The sequence below is a fragment of the Arvicanthis niloticus genome, chromosome 26, assembly GCF_011762505.2.
Source record: "Arvicanthis niloticus isolate mArvNil1 chromosome 26, mArvNil1.pat.X, whole genome shotgun sequence".
In the NCBI taxonomy this organism is placed as follows: domain Eukaryota; kingdom Metazoa; phylum Chordata; class Mammalia; order Rodentia; family Muridae; genus Arvicanthis; species Arvicanthis niloticus.
Genome location: NC_133434.1, coordinates 50,447 through 68,742, shown reverse-complemented (window position 1 = coordinate 68,742; position 18,296 = coordinate 50,447). Strand labels below are relative to the sequence as shown.

The 18,296-nt window shown below is 41.7% G+C and overlaps 1 protein-coding gene across 1 annotated transcript; it reads left to right on the top strand.

Moving 5' to 3' along the window:
* Positions 1-3,693: 3,693 nt before the first annotated feature.
* Positions 3,694-17,479, top strand: LOC143438913 (uncharacterized). The gene is made up of 4 exons (XM_076924559.1): positions 3,694-9,670; positions 14,686-14,812; positions 15,010-15,070; positions 16,367-17,479. The coding sequence occupies exons 1-4, from the start codon at positions 9,668-9,670 to the stop codon at positions 17,085-17,087; spliced, it is 912 nt and encodes a 303-aa protein (XP_076780674.1). The 5' UTR covers positions 3,694-9,667; the 3' UTR covers positions 17,088-17,479.
* The last annotated feature ends 817 nt before the right edge of the window (positions 17,480-18,296 follow it).

The following is an 18,296-nucleotide window of genomic DNA, read 5'->3' as shown; positions in this document are numbered from 1 at the left end:
CAACCATGAAGTTGCTTCTATCAGTATACCAGTTTGGGCTTCCTGGCCAGGGCTGGTCCCTTAGGTCACTTCTAGGACTTGTTTCTTCTAGCAGGATGTCAAGGCATCGGTGGACAGGAGCAGAGTCATCAGCTTCAGGCAGTAAGGTGGCAGGATTCAGGATGGCCAGGGAGGCAAAGATCACCCTTTCATCTGGGCATTAGTCATCTATCGGTCAGGGGGCTGCCAGATAATGTTCTCAAGGGAGTGGGGTTTCACAACAGTTGTTTGTTGTCTCAGAGTCAACTTACCAACATCTTTGTAAAAGCCAGCAGTGTCTAGAAACTCTCATTTGTCTTAGTTCTTTGTAGGCCTTTAAGTGTAATCAAATGTAGTGTCTGGCTTTTTTACCAGTAGCAGGGGGGTGTTCTACAGTGACTAGCAAGGAACCAGAATGTTTCTCTGGCTTCATGATTCATTGGGTACTGCCGAACTCTAACAGAGGAGGCACTGGTTTTAGTCCATGCTTTTGGAAATTCTGTTAACCATTTATTAATGCCGGGGCTTCTTGCTGTTCTGGAAGCTCATGAAGCTGGTACTCATCTTTTAGTTTTAAGGCCAATATCATAGAGGTGGGGGTTCTCTCAAGACCCCTGGTCTTGTCTGAGTAAACTTTAATTTTGTCTCTCTCTAACAAAGGCATAGGGCACTCAGGAATAACAGAAATGAGACACTTGTCTCTTCCCCAGATCAACAGTTTGTAAAGTAGTCCAAGAATATTGTTTCTGCCCAGTGTAGGCACACTGATCTTTTTCTAACAGATGTCTTTGCATCTCTCTGTTCTCATTTGGTCTTGATCTTCTGTTGCCCAGATTCCCTGTCTAGACCCTGCCCTTTTTCTCTCTCTATCTCTTACAACTGTGGCCAGTATTCTAGTCTTCAGTCTCTCTTTTGTAATATATTTTTTCTGTCTCTTTAACTAAATCCTGCAGGGTATAATTTTGTAATCCCTCTCTCTATATGCTGTAACTTCTTACCTGTCACCAGAGCCCGGCAGGGTAAACTGTCAGCCACTCCCTACCTGTAGCTGTGTTGAAGTCTCAGTCTGTTCGGTTAAGGGAGGCTTCTAACAGGATCTTTTCTCTTTCTTTTGTGGTAAAGAGAACCTGTAAAAGCTGCTGGCAATCATCCCAGGTAGGCTGATGGAAAAACATTAACGACTCTTCCAGTCCCATTAGACTGGCAGGGTTATATGAAAAGAAAAGGTGATTAATCTTCCAGTTTGGTTTGTGTCTTGTTTTGCAGAGGGCCAGGGCTCAGGAGCCTGGCTTTCTCTTTCTCACCCATGGTGGTGGATCTTGGACCAGGTTCTACCACAGAGTAATGTATGGCTATTGATAAGGATATGACCCTGGTCCTTCCTGAAAAATAATAGCTTTAATTTTAAAAATAATAGTCAAGTCAAAAATCTCTTCTGTCTGCCAGTCAACATCAAAAGTCCTTCCCCCACCCCATGCTAAAAAAGACCCTTTAACCCACCACTCTGGGCCAAAACCTTGCTCTTGGAGCTAAAGAGCTTGTCATTTTGACCACTGGCTAACTTCCCTAATAAAGCCTCTGCTGATTGCATCCAGGTATGGTTTCTTGTGATCTTTGGGTGGTCGTGATCTCCTGAGACTTGAGGAAGGATCTCCCGAGTATGGGGGTCTTCAATAGCTAACTGCTATACACCTCAGCTAAGATCAACCTTAGACTCCTTGGTACCTACCTATTCATGGTCTCTGGCACATCTTAAATGTACCCCCTCCCCCCAGTCAGCTGCAGAATTTGATTCATTTTCCCCCTCTGGCCCTCTTTTGTCTCTTGCCACACCTATTGCTGGTTCTCCTCAATTCCCCTTTCTTATCTGCTCTCCCATCCAGTTCTCTCTCTTCCATCTGCCTCCTATGATTGCTTTATTCCCCCTTCTGAGTGAGATTCAACTGTGCTCATTTTAGCCTTCCTTCTTGTTTAGTTTCTTTGTGTCTATGGAATGTAGTGTGGGTTTCCTGTATTTTATGATTATTATTCCCCATAGTTACCTCTCTTTAAAGACAGATGGAATATGTTCTATGGGTGTGTGGGGAGGTGTAGGTGAAGGGGATGTGTCAGCAGGCTCATGCCTCCTGCTGAGATATTTCTTTCCCTGGAGGGACCATGCCTCATGCTGAGACAGCTCTTCCCCAGGAGCAACCCACCACAAGACAGTATAGTATAGAATATAGTTTATTCAGGACATGGGGAGGAGAGTTAAGAGGGTAGTAGAGGCAGAGAGAGGCAGAGAAAGAGGCAGAGAGTAGAGAAGTAGAGGCCAGGCATGAGCATGTGAGGAGAGAGGGGGAAAGGGAAGAGCCTATGAGGGCAAGAGAAAGAGAGAGCAAGAGATCAACAGAGAGACAAAGGGACAAGCAGCCACATTTATAGTGGGTCAGGCCTACCTGGCTGTTGCCAGGTAACTGGGGTGGAGTTTAGACAGAATGCTAAGAAATAACCAGGGCATCCTTCTACTTGTGGGTCAGATTGATACCTCCACTGCACCTTGAGTAATGGGCTATGGAAGCTGTTCACCTTGATTACAGGAAGAAGAAGGCAAGTGCTGTGAGGAAAGCTCAGGTAAGGTCTGGAGTCAGGTTCTGGTGAGTGTAGGATCATTGCTCTCAGAGGGGAGGAGCAGGCAGCTGAACAGCCAGAGCTGGAATGCTGGGTTCTCCCCCAGAGCTGGGTGGAGTAAGATTCCTCTTAGAAGACAGAAACAAAAGCTAATGAAGTGCAAACCACTCCTGACATCTGGAAAAGTCTGACCCTGGTCTGGAAGCACACTTTAACCTTGAAGAGTGGTAAGACTCACTGGCCAATCAAGGCTTCCAGGCAGACCTGCCAATCAGACAAGGAGGCAGGTTCTTCCTGGTGTTATCTTGCAAGTTTTCTGTGCCTGTACAGGCTTGAATGGTCATCTGTGCCTTGTTGTGTGTTGGGTGCTCTGGGTCTGCATGGGAAGCATCAGCCAGATGTAACCACCTGTGAGGTTCCTAGGGATGTCCTTCACGTGTTAGATCAGGAAGTGACCTCTGAGTAATGTCACTATCATGGCTGATTCTGAATCTGCCCAAAACATTTGGACCAGTTGCTTTCTTTTAGAAACATGTGTAATTTCTTTGACTCTGCAGCACATGTGTCCAAACCCTTTAGTCTTTTATAGTATACATTAGGAAGACAGGCATAGCCAGGCAGTGGTGGTGCATGCCTTTAATCTCAGCACTTGGGAGGCAGAGGCAGGAGGATTTCTGAGTCTACAGAGAGAGTTTCAGGACAGCCAGTGCTACACAGAGAAGGTGGTTGGTTCGAGACTACATTACCCATGAGGCCTCAGGCCAAGATGGAGGACTGAGAACTACCTGCGCATGCGCAGAGAACTCAACCTAAGATGGTGGCCGGCCAGAGACTACATTTCCCATGAAGGATTGGGACCAGCCTACAAGCGCAGTGTTTGGAGACAGCACTACTAGCCCCCAGCCGCCGCCCCGATCTGGGAGCAGCACCAAGGTCGTGGTGGCTTTGGTGAGCTCCTTCTGACGTCACAGACTCTGCTATGCCATCCGATCACCCATCACGCAGCCACTGCCGCCAGAAATGGGGGAATGACCAGAGCTTCCAGGTACCATGGCAGGCGGGCTGGGGGTGGGTGGAAGCGGAAGCCTTGGGCTGACTGTAGACAGGAGGCGACACCTTTGAATCTGAGGCAGGGGCATGACCAGTGCTGTTTCTAGGTACCTTGGCTGTTGGACCTGTGGACACACCCCCAGACTTGTAGGAAGGAGAACTGTATCCGGTTGGGCATTATTATCACCTGGTTATTGTTTTCATGTGGACACAAGGGTCACCAGTATGTGTGAAACTAACCATTGATGGAACGTGATTACTATTCTTGGTTTTTATTTTAAGGTCCAAAACAAAATACTTCAGTACAAGCATGGTGGTATATGCTTTAAATCCCAGGAGATCTAGCAGGAGATCAAGCAGATCTGTGATTCAGGTCATACTGGTACAGAACACGTTTTAAATAAAGAAAAGTTTAGGTACAGGCAAAGCGTTACACACCTTTTATCCCAGCATTCAGGAGACATGCAGATATTTGAGTTCAAGGTTCATCTACAGAGCAAGTTCAAGAACAGCAGAGCTTAGGCAGTAAAGTTGTTGAAATTAGAAAGCTGGTGATGGTGTAATAGAAGGAGCCATGTTCCAGCCCCAGCAAGCAGAAGAACTCAGGAGCTTTGTCCATTTGGCTCTGCTTTTAGAGGAAAGAATAGAAGAGACTACTGAGACACTTGATGCTGGTTGGCTGTAGTTAGAAAATTGGTGGTGATGAAGAAGAAACCAGCATCACTTAGGTGAAATCTTCTCGGAAGTGTTTTCTGAGAGGACAAAATGCTGTGTTCCAGAGATAGCCAAGGTTGTACCTTGTTGTGCACCTGGAGTTGATCATGTGTGAGAATCACCCAGGTGGTATTGGTTTTGAAGGCATAAAAGAATCTATCAGGCAGAGCAGCTAAGGCTTGGCACCATGAAGGAAGTATATGAGAGGAACACAGTGAATACTAGTTGCAGCAGAAGAACCCAGCATATTGAAGATGTCAGTCCCATGAGATGAGCAGAAAGAACAGCAGCAGCAGTAGAGCAGAGTCAGCCAGAAGCTAGAATGCTACAGAGGGAAGAGCTGGTGAAGTGACCCAATCTCTTTTGAGGAACGCAGATGATCATGTATGGATCACAAATACTGGAACAAAAAGCTGTAATATTGAAGTTACCTTTGAAACCCTAATATTTTGAGATTCCAGAGCTGTGGGGTACCTGTTCAGGAAAACAGTTTCAGGGAATAAAAACAGCCAAAGAGAAAGTATTGTGCATCTTGAGAATGCTATAGATGATGGGGAGTTTTTAATTTGAACCTCATGTATTTTGAATTATGTTATTTTTAAACATGGTCCCCATATGCTCATGTGTTTGAACAAGCATAAAGGGGCCAGGCAGTGAAATACAGTAGTGTAAATATGCTTGGCTCAGGGAGTGGCACTATTATGAGATGTGGAGGAACAACATATGCTTTGTTGGAGGAAGTACATCTCTATGGGGGTGGACTTTGAGGTTCCACCCAGTGCTGAATGGACCCTCCTACTAGCTCCCTGGAAGACATCTTGTCTCTTCCTGGCTACCTTCAGATCAAGAAGCAGAACTCTCAGCTTCTTTGCCAGCATTATGTCTTCTTGCATGCCTGCCATGCTTCCTACAATGATGAAAATAGATTAAATCTCGGAAACTGTTATCCAGCTGCAATTAAATATTTGTTTTTATAAGAGTTGCTTTATTTATGAAGTCTCTTCATAGCAATGAAAATGCTAAGACAACCTGTGAGTGTATTTAATATGGCCAAGCCTTTGCACAATTCTGTAGTCTTATCAAGAAATAGTAATGTACTAAAGAAAAACATTATAAATATATTTAGTATAATGAAGCCTTTGCACATCTCTATAGACTTCATCATTATCAAACTATGCATGCTAGAGAGAAACTGTATGAATGTGAGCAATCTGGTAAAGCCTTTATGTTATGGGGTCCACTAAGATCCAACACAATTCAAACACCAGGACAATGTAAGAATGATAAGAATTTTTTGTAGTCAATTCAGTACTGATTAATCAGGACCAAAAAAATATACTCAGAAGTTTAGGTGCATCACCCCACCCCACCCTCACCCTGAGCCTGAAAGTTATATAGGTTCCAAACTTGAAAACCACACATATCAGGGCCAAGTTACAGCTACATTTCCCACCAATCAGTATTTCCTTCAGTTGTTACTCTATATCAAATGATACAGAATGTAGGTTTTATAGTCTAGCCTATCACACCCATTTTTTTTTTTTTTTTTGTGGTTAGGAACAAGCATTTTATTTTGAAGAATAAAACATGAATAATGTTGATGCCCGCACTACCCCACGTTGGGGGTCAAAAATGTTGGGGTCTACACTGCCCCACGCTTTTTGGCTAAGTGCTCTGGTCAAAAGAGAGAGTGGGGCTGCAGAGGCAAGAGACACAAAGAATGGAGACAAGACAGGGTGTGTGGGTCAGGTCTTAAGTCTTGTCCCGTCTCATTTATTGAAAGGAAATCTGGGGTATTTATAAGCACAAGCAGGAGAACACAGGTGAAGACACTTTACCACGTGCACCATACAGCTGCAGTCACTAAACAGTAAAACAAGCTATGTGGGATAAACAAGATGTTTCAGCTGGGGTCATTAAACAGCAAAACAAGCTGTGTGGGATAAACAACATGTTTGTCAGAGTGTGCTCAGCTGTTGTAGGCTATTGCAAACCAAGTCTCTCATCAGGGTATATGGTTCCAGATGGCTGCAAAGTTGATCTAGCTGCTTTCTTCTAAAGTCGGCTCCCAACAGGTCCCCCTTTTTAAATTTTTTTCAAAAGGGAAGGCTGGACAAACTTACAGAAACCGTGCCTGTCCTAGGTCGGAACAAAGACCCCAGCCTCACTTAAGATGGTGAGGCCTCCCTTTTTAGGGACAAGGGTCTTGAAGTGCTCTCTTACCCGTCATTGGCTATCCGGCTTAGCACGTAAGTTAGGGGTTAATCCTCGTTAGTCTTGATGACAGAGGTTTCTGAGTCCCCTACTTCCAACCTGTAATATTGGACCTGTGTGGGCTTCATTTGAATAGCATCTATCTGTTGTTGTACAAAAGCCATCAGTTTGTTGAACAGCATGAACCCAAGCAACAAGAGACTTAATGCCTAAATAGTTGATATAAAAGCAACACTCTTTAAGGCAACACACAGCTTCCCCTGTTGGAGAAGTAAAAGGTCTAAGCCTTGTACCCACAAATTTTCAATAGAAGAAATTATACCAATGAAATCCTTGAATTTGTATCAGCTTAGTAACAATTATAAAGATTTCTACCAATAGATTATGGCTGTGTAATCAATTTTAGCTCTTCTTTCCTGTTCCAATAAAACCATTACTTTTCCCTAGAAAGACAGCCTAATACTAACCACCTCAGTCCCCAAGTCCAGGGAATTGAGGCACCGACTCCTCATTAACTTCTTCAAGCTAAACATGGGCGTTGAGCTATTAGAAGAGGGATGAGGGGAAGGGTAAATTGGTAAGCTTCTGATGTCTGTGTTAACTGCATCCTGCTGGAAGTCCAGGGCATCAGTGAACATGCAGGTGATAAGAAGATTCATTCACCAAGGCTGTGTATTCTGTAATATACAAATCTCAAAACAAGTTTTAGTATCAAGATAATTATTTTGTTCGATTCTCTGGAATCTAGTCTTCTGGAGGTCTACCTCTGTCATGTCTGATCCATATAATTCTGGAAGACATAACTACTACCTTAATGATCTCTTCAGAAAACACATAGAAAAAAACTTTTTTTCCAAATCAGCCTTTCCTTAAGCCAGTAACCAGAAAAACCTTTACATTGAGTTTTTATCCAGAAAAATATAACTATACAACTCAGAATCACACCCATTTTAAAAGTTAAATCAATTAACCTTATCATTCTGCTCAGCTCTCTGCCTAGAGCAGCCTTCTATTTATTTATTTATTTATTTATTTATTTATTTATCTATTTGGCTCTCTTGACTCAGAGCAGCCTGCAATTTGCTCCTCGAGTCTTTAAAACCTTTTTCATCTGTTTCTGCTTACTTATTTCTTGCCCCATTTTCGTTACTATAACCTTTATCTATTTATCTGTTTGGCTCTCTTGACTCAGAACAGTCTGCAATTTACTCCTCACTTCTTTAAAGCCTTTTTCATCTGTTTCTGCTTACTTATTTCTTGCCCCGTTTTCGTTACTATAACCTTTATCTGTCTGGCTGGCTCTCTTGACTCAGAGCAGCCTTCAATTTACTCCTTGTATCTTTAAAACCTTTTTCATCTGTTTCTGCTTACTTATTTCTTGCCCCATTTTTGTTACTGTGCAAAAATGTGTTACTTTGTTTCACTTCGGAATTCAGCTAGCTCCGTCAGTCGACTGGTTCTCCAGCGCAGGAATGAGGATAGCTGCTTCCAATTCCCGAGGTGTCCTTCACTGTAGTCAATGTGTAAAAGTCTTGTACTTTCTGATATCTTTATAGAAGACTAAACTCTTTAGTAAGTAATCAATCTATTAAAGACTTTGTATATTACAGTAGTCTTTGAGCACCTTCAATAATATAAAAAATAATCTGTGATGACAAATAATTTGTATGATCTTACCCAATACACTTACATTGAGTTACTCAAGGTTATTTATTATGTGGAAAAAATGTGACAAGTGTCAACAGTCCTTTGAAACTTTATGATGTCTATTTTGTTTGCACTTGCAAACTCACTTGTACATACAAAGGCCACTAGGTTTTCTTTTTCTTTTTTAGTTAATCATGTATTCAACAAATTTGCTGAAAGTGTTTATCAGATCTGGGAATTGCCTTTGGAAAGTTTTGGTTCACTTGTGCTTACTATCATATCATCCACAAATAAAGATAATTTTATTCCCTCCTTTCTAATTTACATTACCTTCCTTTCTTTCTGGCTTTTCTTTAGGGTTGATTGATACCTATCATCTGGTGAAAGGGAGATGCAGTTTCCCTGAGCCCAGCATGAAGCCACAAAACAAGACTCTTGTTTCCTAAAATCCCTCTTTAATGTTAATGGTGTTAGCATTCAGTCTAGAACTCTACCTCACAGTTACATGGTGACAGCCAGGTATGCTCCTCCCCATAGCTACCTCTCTTTAGAGAGAGGGAGGGATGTATTCTATGGGTATGTAGGAAGGTGTGGGGGAAGGTGTTGTCTCAGCAGGCTCATGCCTCCTGCTGAGATATTTCTTCCCCCAGAGGGACCATGCCTCATGCTGAGACACCTCTTCCCCAGGAACAACCCACCACAAGACAGTATAGTATAGAATATAGTTTATTCAGGACATGGGGAGGGGAGTTAAGAGGGTAGTAGAGGCAGAGAGAGGCAGAGAGTAGAGAAGTAGAGGCCAGACATGAGCATGTGGAGAGAGAGGGGGGAAGGGAAGAGCCTAAGAGAAAGAGAGGGCAAGAGAGCAAGAGATCAAAAGAGAGGAAGGACCAAGCAGCCACATTTATAGTGTGTCGGGCCTACTGTGGGGAGGAGCATATATTGTCTATAAAAGCTATTCACCTTGATTACAGGAAGTAAAAAGCAAGTGCTGTGAGGGAAGCTCATGTAAGGTCTGGATTCAGGTCCTGGTAAGTGTAGGATCATTGCTCTCAGAGGGGTGGAGCAGTCAGCTGAACAGATAGAGCTGAAATGCTGGGTTCTCCCCCAGAGCTTGGTGGGTGAGATTCTTTTTTTAAAGACAGAAACAAATGGTAATTTGTTTCTACTCCTGAGATTTGGAAAAGGTCTGACCCTGGTCCAGAAGCACACTTTACCCTTGAGGAGTGGTAAGACTCACTGGCCAATCGTGACTCACAGGCAAACCTGCCAATCAGACAAGGAGGCGGTTCTTCTAGGTGCCATTCTGCAAGCTCTCAGTGGCCGTACAAGCTTGAATGGTCATCTGTGCCTTGCTCTCAGCTCTGCTGTCGGGTGCTTTGTGGAGACCTCAGGGAAGCTCTGAAATTGACTCATGGTGAGCATAGTATCACTGCCCACAATGGGTAGGGGCAGGTGGCTGAGCAGTGGGAGCTGGGGTGTTGGGTCCTCTCTGGGGCTGCATGGGAAGGATAAGCCAGATGTGACCACCTATGACATCCCTGGTGATGATTCTCACTTGTTTGATCAGGGTGTGACCTCTGAGTAACATCACTATCATGGTGAATCTGCCCAAAACATTCAGACCAGTTGCTTTCTTATAGAAACGTGTGATTTTTTTGAATTTGCAGTACTTTCATACATTACTTGTTTTTGTTTTGTTTGTTTAGTTTTGCTAATTTTTTTCTGTTGCAGTTTTTATATTGCTTTTTTGTTTAGTGTTTATTATGTGGTAAAGGGACTTTTTTTTTTTTTTTTGGTTTTTCGAGACAGGGTTTCTCTGTGTAGTCCTGGCTATCCTGGAACTCACTCTGTAGACCAGGCTGGCCTCGAACTCAGAAATCCGCCTGTCTCTGCCTCCCAAGTGCTGGGATTAAAGGCGTGCGCCACCACTGCCCGGCGTAAAGGGACTTTTTTTCCCCTCTGATCTGTTTGGTGTTTTGGATGCTTCTTGTTCATTAAGAGGCATCTTCTTTGGTTTAGAACAATTTTCCTTTATGATTTAATTAAAAATATTTTCTAGACCTTTTGGCTGATATTCTTCTGTTATTCCAGTCATCTGTAGTTTTTCCCCTCTCATATGTTTTAGAATTCCTGGTTGTTTAGGGCCAGGAAATGTTTAGAATCCACTTTTTTTTGACCAACGTATCCATTTTGTCCTATTCATCTATAATGTCTGAGACTCTCTCTTCATTGCCTGTTCTGTGGGGGAGTCTTACCTCTGTGGTTGTCAGTACACAACAATTTCAATGGCCTCCTCTCAGGGATTTAGCAACTGCTTAAGTCAGTCTTTGCCTCTATCACCTGCTCTTGTTGTCAGGTGTGCTTTATATACACGGACCACCAGCTACAGCAGCTCTCTCTGTTTCTTCCCTGTCTCTGTTCTCTGCACATGCCCCCTCTCTATTCTCTTTCTTTACTCTCAGGGCTCTCTCTTATCTCTGTCTCTGTGCCTATCTGCAGATCCTCTTCTTTGCCTCTATCCCTTCCCCAGGTTCTCACTCATCTCCCTGCCCCCAAACAGCCTCTTTTGTACCATTATCTGTTCCATGTTTTCATTTCTCAGGACCTGCTGTGATAGGATAGGTTGACATATTTTCCTGGTTATTATTCATTATATTCCTATGCTGGTGTCTAGGCCTCTGGGTTTGAAGTGATTATTGATTTAGGTACTGTTTTCTAGATTTGTCTTGCTTGGGTGGGAGTTTTATTCCTGGGTCACTGTTTGATGTTTGGGTTTACAGAGAAAGTTGCCTGACTGTTGCCTCTTTTACTGACATGTTTGGTGGTATGCTCAAGAGGCAATGCTTGCTAATGTTGGGAGCAGAGCGAAGAGGTGGGACTGAAGAGATGATCTTAGCAATCCACAAGGAGACATAGTCAGGACAGAGGTAAAGCTGCCTCTGGTATTAGTACAGTGCTAGGGGAAACTGTGATCATTGCATCTGGGATAACAAATAGTGTGGTAGATCTCTAGAAAGCCTACCTTGTGTCCTGGCAGGTAAAGCATGTGGTTGAACCAGGACTGTCTGTCCAAGTGGGGCTGAGACACAGGGATGATGCAGGAAAGGAAGGTTAGGTGGGGATTGTCTATCTTATCTATAAGATGATGCACAGGGGGACAGGCAACTTCCACTTGTATTCTGTCTCAAAGTAAGTGCAACTGATATTAGGATCTGCAGTAGCAGATAGTGAGGTAGGTCTTTGGACAGGATACCTTTTTTACTGCCATGGCTTGTGGTTGAACAGGAGTATCTTTCAATAATAAGGACCTCGGGCACAAAGATGAATCTGTAAAGTCTAGTCAACTCTTTTTTTGAGAGTGCACAAAGTCCACTTGAACAAACATCCTATGACAAACCTCCCTTGTCAACAGCCAGTCAAGGTACAACTGCAGGGTTAAGCTACATATAGATAACTAATACACTTTACAGAAACAAAGTTAGTCTACCCATCATGGTTGTCAGATGGTTTTGCCCCCTTGATTAGTTCCTGCAGATTATGCCAGACATGAAGTTTTTAAAATAATAAGTTGCTGACCTGTATGTTAATGTCCCAATCTTGCTGTAACTGCAATAAATACCTAGCACCCCTAGACTTGGTCTTAAAATTTCAGTCTCATCTGAGGTTGACTGGTGAGAATCCTTATTACAGAGCTCATAATAAAGACCTCCATATGTTTGCATTGCAATAGGTTCCTTGTTAGTCTTTGGGATCTCTGTGACTTGGATATAACATCTTAGTGCATTGACTGGAACCATAAGACCCTCAGGACTCTCAACTATGGGATTGAAAGGCCAGTGTTTAAGATGCACCATTCTTTGTCAGTGGCTTTTCTGCCAGATTTGTGTCTGTGTGGCTTGGTTTTCATATTTTTCTTGAGTATATGTGGAGGGAGATGACTAAATTGAACATGGAACCCTGCTACAATGGGTATGCTGAAGAGTTATAGCCCTCAAGTGCTTCAAAGATGTTCCAGAGCCTGGTATACTGGACCGTTTGCTTCTGGTCTTAATTTCTGGGAAGGTTGGAAAAGACTTGAAGCCCTGTTACAGAACTCACTGCTGCCATCCTGTCTTCATTTTCTCCTCTGTCTCAGTAGAAGAATCTGCTGGGTAGCCTTTACTGCCCCCTTGTGGCTGTCTATTTTGTGTGTGGCACTTTGTTTTTCTCTGAGGAAATGAAACAGACTCCACCGTAATCAATTTAGTTACTAGCTCTACACCTTGGGTTAAATTCTTAACAACAGGACCTAGACCCATTGAATAGTTCATGATAGAGAGCTCTTCGAGACAGCATCCAAGGCAAAATCAGGCTTCTCCCTACCTTGTTTTACAGGGTGGAAAGACAATGACCTCATTTTCCACCTCCTGAACTACCCTCTGCCCAGGTCATATGTGACTTTGTAGTTTTGAACTTGGAGCTGTCATAAGATGACACTGATTCTAACAAATTTAAAATATCTTCCTTGGATCAGAGCTCCTGTCCTTTAGGGGTGTTTTTTTTTTTTTTTTCAGGACTATGGGGCAATGTGCTTCTCTCTTCACCTTCCAGCAGTTTTAGCCACCTCTTTGGTTACACTTCCTTGGTAACCCAGGGTTAAAGACACTCAGCCCAGGTCAGCACAGCCTCTGAGCTCCCCATTCCAGTGTTTTCTTCCCTGCTCTCAGCCAGTTGCCCTCCCTATTTTGTCCTTGCTCTGCCACAACTCCAACTCCCTCTTGTCATGGCATGGCCTCCTGTAATTGATATGGTTAGCTCATTGGTTTTGGGTTGTTACAACTTCCTCATTTATTACTGTGTCTGTGTCATAGTTGTTTTCAGTTCTCAACATTTCAGAGCTACAATCATCTGAACAATGAGCCTCAATCAAGGGCATGCCCTCATCTGAATGGCTGGTTGCTATATCTGTGAGAGATAGTGTTGATGATTGATTAGGAAGGCTCTCCCACTGAGGTTGGCAATATCCCTAAGCAAGTGGTCCTGGGCTGGATGAGAGAGCAGGCTGAGCATGAGACAATAACCAAGCAAGAGAACAAGCCAGGAGACAGTGGTTTATCCATGCTTTTTGCCTTCACTTTCTAATCTAAGCTCCCAAAATGATGGACTGTGATCTGACAGAACCATGTACAACAAACATTTATTACCTGAGATGCTTTTGCTTAGAGGATTCAATCACAACACAGAATAGCAAGTTAGAACAATAACAACAACAAAATGGTATCAAAGAGTTATTTTTGCTGCTGTGCACAATCTATGTTGTAGATTGTATTCTTGTGGACAGGACAAATTTGGGGTAGAAAGGTTTTTAAATTGGTTGGTGTCTCTAACACTCCACTGCGAGTCCTGCCTGACTGCAGATGTCATTTCTTCAGCATTCATATCTAACTGCTATGCATCTCAGCTAAGATCAACCACATAGTCTCCTTGTCACCCTCCAATTTGTGGTCTCTGACACATCCAAAATGTAACCCCTTCCCCCAGCCAGCTGCAGATTTTGATTCATATTCCCCCCTCTGGCCCTCTCTTGTCTCTCACCACACCTGTTCCTGGTTCTCCCTGATTCCCCTTTCTTATCTGCTCTCCCATCCAGTTCTTTCTCTTCCATCTGCCTCCTATGATTGCTTAATTCCCACTTTTGAGTGAGATTCAACCATGTTCATTTGGGCCTTCCTTCTTGTATAGCTTCTTTGGGCCTATGACGTATAGTGTGGGTTTCCTCTACTTTGTGGTTATTATACATTTGTAGGTGAGTACATACATGCATGTGCTTTTAGGTCTGGGTTATTTCACTCTGAATGATAGTTTCTAGGTGTATCCATATGCCTGCAAAATTCATGATGTCCTTGTATTTAATAGCTAAATAGTTGTTTTCCTTTTGTAAATTAACCACATTTTCTATATTCATATTTTGGTTGAGGGGCATCTGGATTCTTTCCAGTTTCAAGTTGTTATAAATGAAATGGCTATGAACTTAGTGGAGTCCCTACTCTAGGTCACCTGCCTTCACAGAGTCCTTCCTATATCTTCTGTTTGTCCCTTGAGAGGGTGTGGGCCCCTGGGTATCCATGATGGTATATCAAGTCTCTATTGGGTTAATTTTTCAGATGTGTGCTCAGTACTGTTGATCTGTTTACCCCTGCATATCCCTCTCAATTGCCATTTGTATTGCAAGGCTATATCCTATTGAAAGGGTTCAGAAGTGACACAGGTGAACCTTATATTTCAAATTCCTTCTATAATGACATGGTGATTATATTATAATTTGTGTGTCAGCAAATAAGTGGTAGAATCACCTGAATTATAGAGTTATATTGTCTAGAAAGCATACATTTACATTGTAGTTATGTCAGTATCAGGCTTTGTGTTATATACATGTATGTGATATATTAGGATGCAGTGATATATGATGATGTGCATGTGAACTTCACTGTGGAAGAGTGGAATTTGCTGGATCCTTCCCAGAAGAATCTCTACAAAGATGTGATGCTGGAGACCTACTGGAACCTCACTGCTATAGGTAAGACTGTGAATTTTCTTTTGCTTTTCAAAATAAGGGAAAATATTTCTTGGTTACTGATCATCACCTCTTATTTTAATAAAGACCAAGTAATACTGAGTTGAATAAATTAGGTTCATTGCTGCGAAAATTCAGAGTAACTTGGATTCTACCTAATTCCAATACCATATCACTCATTTTCTAGTACTGTGTTTTAGGCTATAATTTGGAAGACCATCATATTGAAGAACAACGTCAAACTTCTAGAAGTCATGAAAGGTAATTTTAATGTTTAAGGTAATACAAATATGCCTGTGAGGAAATTTTACTATGATTGGGAAGCTCTAAAGGAAAGCAAGTATGTAAAATATCAGTCCTTTTATTGTAGCTATGATTATAATATTCTCCCAAAACTATGTACCTCAATGTCAGTTATCTAATTTGTGTTTACAAGGCAATTCTATAAGAAAGAAGAGAAGGAAACAATGCCTTAAGAGATTTCTTTTTTTTTTCCTGAGACAGGGTTTCTCTGTGTAGCCCTGGCTGTCCTGGAGCTCACTCTGTAGACCAGGCTGGCCTCGAACTCAGAAATCCACCTGCCTCTGCCTCCCAAGTGCTGGGATTAAAGGTGTACACCACCACCACCTGGCAAGAGATTTCTTTATTTGATTTATATCTCCATTAGAGCTATGTTGTGTAACTACCAATTTGTACAGTCTCATAATATTTAGATGTTGCACATTGAATAGTGATAAACATGTGTCCATAACCTTCTAATAAGCAAATACTCCATAATAAAGTTGGAGATACTCATATTATTGTAGTGAAATTATTCAGTTTATAGTGAGGTCAGTTTATTAAAGTCAAGAATTTTGTCCTGCAGAAACATTAATCATATCTACAATGAACAAAAAGTCAATGTGTGTGCATTCAGTGTGAAAACCTTTCATTTATTCTTCTTTTTTAATGGGTATATCAAGTGTCAGAATGGATGAAAACATGTGAGCCTAGGGATATTAAAAGGAACAATGTACCTCTATCTATTTCAGAACAATGAGAAGATATGTAGTATTCTACCTTTGGTAGACTTTCTGAATATGATAGATGTTTGCAATTAATTGGTTTTCTGACTTTACTGGGAACATCCCCAAAGTCACACTGCAGAAAATCTCTATGGGTACTAGAAGTTTGTAAATTCTTTTGTTCATCCTGGTTCACAGTGCTGCTGTGGTATGATGCACACTACAGAAAAATCTAAGAATGCAATCAGTGTTTTAATACTCTGAGTTGTTCCATATTTCTTCTGACATGTGAAATACATCATATAGAAATCTCATATAGAAAAAAGATGCTATAAATGTGAGCCATGTAGTATTCTTACCATCACAGGTATTTTCAAAGAGGTAAAGCAACCCACAGTGAAGAAGTACAACTGTGAACATCAAAGTGATAAAACCTTAAGATCTGAGTGTTCTTTATTATTAGACCAACTGTAAAATTTATATGTATTGGTACAATGATTGATCAGGCTCATGAATGTGGTAAATCTTTCACATGTGCCCATTATTGTTGCAGATATGAAAGAAGTAATAATGGAGACAAGCCACATGAATGTAATCAATGTGATAAAGCCTTGGCAAGATCCAATTGTCTCCAATTTCATAAAAGAACACATACTGGAGAGAAACCTCATGAATGTAATCAATGTGGTAAAGCCTTTTCATGTCACAGTAGTCTCCAACGTCATAAGAGAACACATACCGGAGAAAAACCCTATGAATGTAAACAATGTGGTAAAGCCTTTGCAAGACCCGGTTATCTCCAATATCATAAAAGAACACATACTGGAGAGAAACCTTATGAATGTAATCAATGTTGTAAAGCCTTTGCAAGACCCAGTTATCTCCAATATCATAAAAGAACACATACTGGAGAGAAACCTTATGAATGTAATCAATGTTGTAAAGCCTTTGCAAGACCCGGTCATCTCCAAAGACATAAAAAAATGCATACTGGAGAGAAACCTTATGAATGTAATCAATGTGGTAAAGCTTTTTCATGTCACAGTACTCTCCAAAGTCATAAAAGAACACATACTGGAGAGAAACCTTATGAATGTAATCAATGTGGTAAAGCCTTTTCATATCACAGTAATCTTCAAAGTCATAAAAGAACACATACTGGAGAGAAACCTTATGAATGTAATCAATGTGGTAAAGCCTTTTCATATCATAGTAATTTCCAAAGTCATAAAAGAACACACACTGGAGAGAAACCTTATGAATGTAACCAATGAGTTAAAGGCTTTACACAAAAGGTCATCTCCAATATCATAGAAGAACCCATACCAGAGAGAAACCTTAGTGATGTAATCAGTGTGGAAAAACCCATTTATAACTGAGAAGTCTCCAAAGACATAAATGATCACATACTAGAGAGAAACTGTATGAATGTAATTAACATGGTAAAATTCTTTTCACAAAGTTTTTGTCTCCAAAACCATAAAAGAACCCTTATTGGAATGAAACCTATGAATGTAATTATTGTAATAAAAGTCTTTTTATAAAGATTTTTCTCCAAAACATAAAAGAACCCATATTGGACAGAAGCATGAATGTAATCAATGTGCTAAAACCTTTACATGTCCCACTAGTCTTGAAAGCATAAAAGATTCCATATTAAAAGAAACCTCATGAATGTTATCAATGTGGTAAAGACTTACAACCTTAGAGTGTTGGGGCCCAAGCTGCCCCACGTTAGGTGCCAAAATGTTGAGAACCGCACTACCCCACATTTGGGGTCCAAAATGTCACAGACTGCTCTGTCAGTGTTGGAACCTGCCCTTCCAAAAGCCCTGGGGGCTAAGTTGTTAGAGCCCGCACTGCCCCAAGCTACTTCAGTCCTCGGGTCGGGGTTCAGCAAGAGAGAGTGTGAGGACAGACTCAAAGAATGGAGACCAGACAGAGTGTGATTCAATCCTGTTTATTCTTCAGTCTCTCTTCTCTCCAAGTCCCTAGTTCCAAGTCCCTAGTTTTTAGCACCAAGTCTCAAATCCTAATCCCAGTTCCAAGTTCTAGTTGCTAGTCTCTTTCCCAGTTCCAAGTTCCAAGTTTTCTTCCAAGTGCCTATCTTGAGTACCAAGTTACTCTCTTCTGAGTTCTCTAGTTCAAGTGTCTAATTGTCTAATTCCTAGTTCTCTTTCTAAGTTTCTAGTGTCTAATCCAAGTGTCTAAATCCTAGTTCCAAGTTCTTCCTCCAAGTACCTAGTTCCTAATAATTTCTTTTGTCTGCCTCTCGCCTTTTGTACATCTCACTTCTAAGCCACCCCTCTAAGTCACATGCTTAAGTCACACCCTTAGGTCTTATCTCTAAATCACACCTTTAAGTCTCACACACCCAAGGGAAGATCCTGGGTATCTAAACCAAGGTGTTATCAAGTGTGCTCAGCAACATGTTGTAGGCTATTGTAATCAAGTCTCTTGTCAGGGTATATGGCTCAAGATGG

Bases quoted from the DNA above. Each gene is read 5' to 3' on its own strand.
- LOC143438913 (XM_076924559.1), top strand. The intron at 14,813-15,009 runs GTAAGACTGTGA...ACTGTGTTTTAG, and splicing joins CTGGAACCTCACTGCTATAG to GCTATAATTTGGAAGACCAT. The intron at 15,071-16,366 runs GTAATTTTAATG...TTATTGTTGCAG, and splicing joins ACTTCTAGAAGTCATGAAAG to ATATGAAAGAAGTAATAATG.